The sequence below is a fragment of the Poecilia latipinna genome, unplaced genomic scaffold (genome assembly GCF_001443285.1).
Source record: "Poecilia latipinna isolate Pla-1442-1.1 unplaced genomic scaffold, P_latipinna-1.0 Scaffold836, whole genome shotgun sequence".
Lineage (NCBI taxonomy): Eukaryota > Metazoa > Chordata > Actinopteri > Cyprinodontiformes > Poeciliidae > Poecilia > Poecilia latipinna.
This window is the reverse complement of record NW_015113452.1, coordinates 177,479-181,193: the sequence shown is the minus strand read 5'-3', so window position 1 is coordinate 181,193 and position 3,715 is coordinate 177,479. Positions and strand designations below refer to the sequence as shown.

General features: G+C 36.5%; 1 protein-coding gene and 1 long non-coding RNA gene across 3 annotated transcripts in view; one reads left to right on the top strand and one right to left on the bottom strand.

Annotated features, from left to right (window-relative positions):
- Nucleotides 1-1,823, bottom strand: part of fxr1 (FMR1 autosomal homolog 1) — a 16,820-nt gene extending 14,997 nt beyond the window's left edge. For both annotated transcript variants that reach the window (XM_015047611.1, XM_015047612.1), the window contains exons 1-3: nt 1,640-1,823; nt 247-299; nt 61-154 (exon numbers count right to left, since the gene is read on the bottom strand). In XM_015047611.1, coding sequence (XP_014903097.1) covers nt 61-154; nt 247-299; nt 1,640-1,690 — 198 coding nt within the window. In that variant the 5' untranslated portion in view covers nt 1,691-1,823. The remainder of the gene's footprint in view (nt 1-60; nt 155-246; nt 300-1,639) is intronic.
- Nucleotides 1,657-3,715, top strand: part of LOC106956640 (uncharacterized) — a 19,023-nt gene continuing 16,964 nt past the window's right edge. The window contains exon 1 of the long non-coding RNA XR_001426805.1: nt 1,657-1,742. This is a non-coding gene — a long non-coding RNA (uncharacterized LOC106956640). The remainder of the gene's footprint in view (nt 1,743-3,715) is intronic.

The following is a 3,715-nucleotide window of genomic DNA, read 5'->3' as shown; positions in this document are numbered from 1 at the left end:
GCCCAGCTTTGGTAGTAATTCAGGAGAAAAAGGAACATGAAGAGGAAAACATGGCCTCACCTCCACCTCTTCTCCTTCTCCGATCTCCTTCTTGACATCAGCAGGTGGCGGCAGCCTGACGTCGCTGAAGGGCACCTGGCGTTCTGGCTGCCAGCTGAGACACAACCGTCACACTTTACTACAAACACAACTAATCTGGTTTCTATGTTTCCTTGTTTTACGTAATAAAGAAGGAGACTTGCTTACTTGTTCTCGAAGGCAATGGTGAGAGAGTCATCGTGGATATCCTTGACAAAGCCCTGCAGGACAAAAACAGCGGAATAAAAGCAGCTTTTATAGCAAATTCCTGAAACCAAATAACTCACGACTATTTTAGTCACCGATTATTCTAACAATAATTAAGGCTTAAGTGGATAAATGAAAAATCTGGCGATTAATTGTACGATTAACAGCCAGATTTTTCATTTAACCACTTAAGTGTTTAATATAGAATATTAGAAATATATTAAAAGACGCAAATGAACAAAAAATTAAATAAGAAAATATTTTATTCCCTAAAGTGATTCAACCTAAAGAATCCAACAATTTAAAACTTTGAAGAAAATAATAAAATCATTTATTGATATGTTGAATATTTAAGTTTCAAATAGCAGTTCAATTCATTTTGGTGTTCATACGCAGAAAAGCTTAAAGTACCTTCAAAGTTTGCTTCAAGGACACACTACAATAACTTATGCAGGTCATGTGACCATTTTCAGCAGAAACCCAACCCAAATTATTACATCAACACCATTTCCTTAATGGTTACATATTCAGATAACTACAAGTTAATGAGTCTGAAAACGTTTCTAGTTGAGTGGGTTACAGTGGAAAAAGCCTTGAGGAAAGTATGAATCAGACTGATCCAAGGCATGAAAGTGAAAGAAGAAACAAAAGGGAGGAAAAGGAAAGGAGAGCTAAAAAACATGAGGGTATCACTTTGGGTTGGAGGTCCAGAAATAGCTTGGAAGTGTGCGGTATCAGCGACCCTGTGCTGGCATGCCAGCTGGTCGGGAGTGACAGGGAACAGCTGGCTCACACACGCACATAGTAAAGATAGCTGGGACGTGATCAAGTATCAAATAATAGACGGTGACAGAAGGTGCTAGTCTGTTCAAAAACTACCTGGCAGCTTGATTTTTAATTGAAAACCCAAAAATAAAAAACGTATTCAAGTCCTAACGCTCATATAAACTCAGAAAAGGGGGATGAATGTTACCTGGATACCGTGTTTACTCAACATCTTCAGACGTCAACAGTTTGGCAACTAGCAAGTGAGCTAGCTTTTAGCTAAGGAAGACAACGCTCAGAGTAAAACTAGACTGGGGGACATAGCTTTTATTTGTTTAATAATCAAAACATCACGAAACAGACAATATTACTCCCTCATAGTGTTTAACAAATGTCGTCAAAAAGTAATCAGACCTGCTAGCATCGTTAGCTTAGCTTGCTAATTTGTGCTAGCTCTGCGCTTGCTGTCTAATGATGGATCCAGAACCGGTCCGAACATCCACCCGCTGAACCTGATGTTTCAGCAGAACATGCAGTACTTGATAATGACATGTTAAGTTTCCAGACGTGTTGTTTAGCCGGGATTTACCTTGTAATAAGCGCCGTTGGAGCCACGGACCTCCACCGCCAGTTCTTCCATATTGGACACGCAAAGGAAGCCGGGACGACAGGTGCTCCTTAACGCATCGGGGGTGAGGTTAAAAGCGGATGAGTTTCTGTTCTTCTGCTTTTTGTGTTTACTTTTTACCCTCGGAGTTCAATAATCACTTCTACATCGCTGTGAAATTATAGTCTGTGCTAAGTAGCAAAAGGAATATATGCGCATGCTCAAATTTAAACCAAAAATAACAAACTGCGCACACGATGAAAACTGCAATTACTCTTTCCTTTTTTTAACTTAATTTATTTCTTGTTACCAAAAAAAATAAAGATTATGCTTTTTATTTATACACCTCATTAAGTAAAATTAATCAAATGAAGTTTACAGGGGTGCTCAAAGTGTGGCCTGGGGGCCGTTTGCAGCCGCTGGAGTGGATTTGTGCGGTCCTCCCACTGCAGTTTAAGATTGATAGAAGTTAGCTCTGCCAACACATGTGGAGATTTTTTCATTTTAATTACATTAAAATTATTACAGTGGAATTTGTGTACCGTTCTTTCCTACCATTTTCAACCAAAAATCAAAAAATGTTGATGAAGCAGATGAATATCCTGCCATTCTTGAAATGGCAAAATAAATATCGATTAGAATGGAAATTTACTTTATTGCCCCAAAACGAGGAAATTATGTAGCAAGTTAAAGGTAGAAAAATGCATATTCACAGGTAGCCGGAAAAAAACAAATGTCTCTGCCACATCTTTTTAATAAATAATATTGTGCACACGGTATTGGTTTCAGAATAATTTTACCTGCACTTTACAAATGCCAGACCTATAGGGGGCAGTGTAGCACAAAACTGAAACCTGTCAACCAATCAGAAAATTTCAAAACAACCACAACTTCCTGTTAAGAATCAAACATGGCGCCAGGAGGTTCATTTGTTTGGACAAATAGATAGCTTGATCTACTTTTAAATAACATATTAAAATATAAAGTTATTAAAACACAAGATGATGTTGGTTAGGAATCATAATTTGACAAATACTTCCTTGTCAAAGGAAGTATTTGGATACATTGGCACTTTATTTGTGGCAGACTGTACTGTATCAGACCCTAAAACTCAGTTTTCTCTTGTATACTCATGAACATAAACACAGAGTTTCCTAAAATCTCCACTTAATTTTCATAAATAATCATTTTAATGATATTTAACAGAGGGTCTGTGTGGATAAAAGACCAAAACGCATAAAAATGTATTTGTTTTCCTAGATGCTTCTTTTGCAGTTATGTTTAGTCAGTTTATGTATTTAAAGACATATTAAAACTAGTTTACCTTGTAAATGTCACTGATTCAGCCTTAAAAACTCATTTTTATCTGCAGGGCCTGGAAAGAATTAAACGATTATAGCTTTCAGATAATTTCAGAAATCGTATGCAGTATCTTAACAGTTATATGATGGAGTAATGGTGCCTTAAAAAGAAAATAAAAAAAATGAGAGTAAAGTCATAAAATTACGAGAATAAAGTTATAGTGTTAAGAGAAAAAACTTTATTCTCGTACTCTTGTAATTTTGTGATTGTATTCTCATAATTTTATTACTTTAATCACATAATATTAATTTATTCTTGAAATATTATGACTTTATTCTCGCGTGACTTCATTTTCATATGACTTTATTCTAGTAATGTTATATAGTCTTTGTTTATTTTTTCTCAGCATGTCCCTAATGCTCTGTCTTACAGACAAATGAAGGAATTTGTCTGACATTGTGAAAACCAACCAGCTTTATTCTACAGATCTCACGTTCTCTTAGAGAAAACGTGAGTTCAGAGCTCTAAATTGCTTCTCCTGGTGATGCTGCTGTAAGAGCCAGTCAGCTCATGGTCATGCTGAGTCGTGACATTTATCGTACAGTGAAGCATTTCTCTCCTGATGAGAGTTAATTCTTCCAGAATGGAAGGTCACTGATGGGAGTACACATGTAAAAACAGCATCCATCCTGAGCAACACAGCAAACCTGGCAACAAATTGATAACAAATAACATACAGTAATAAAACAATTCAGA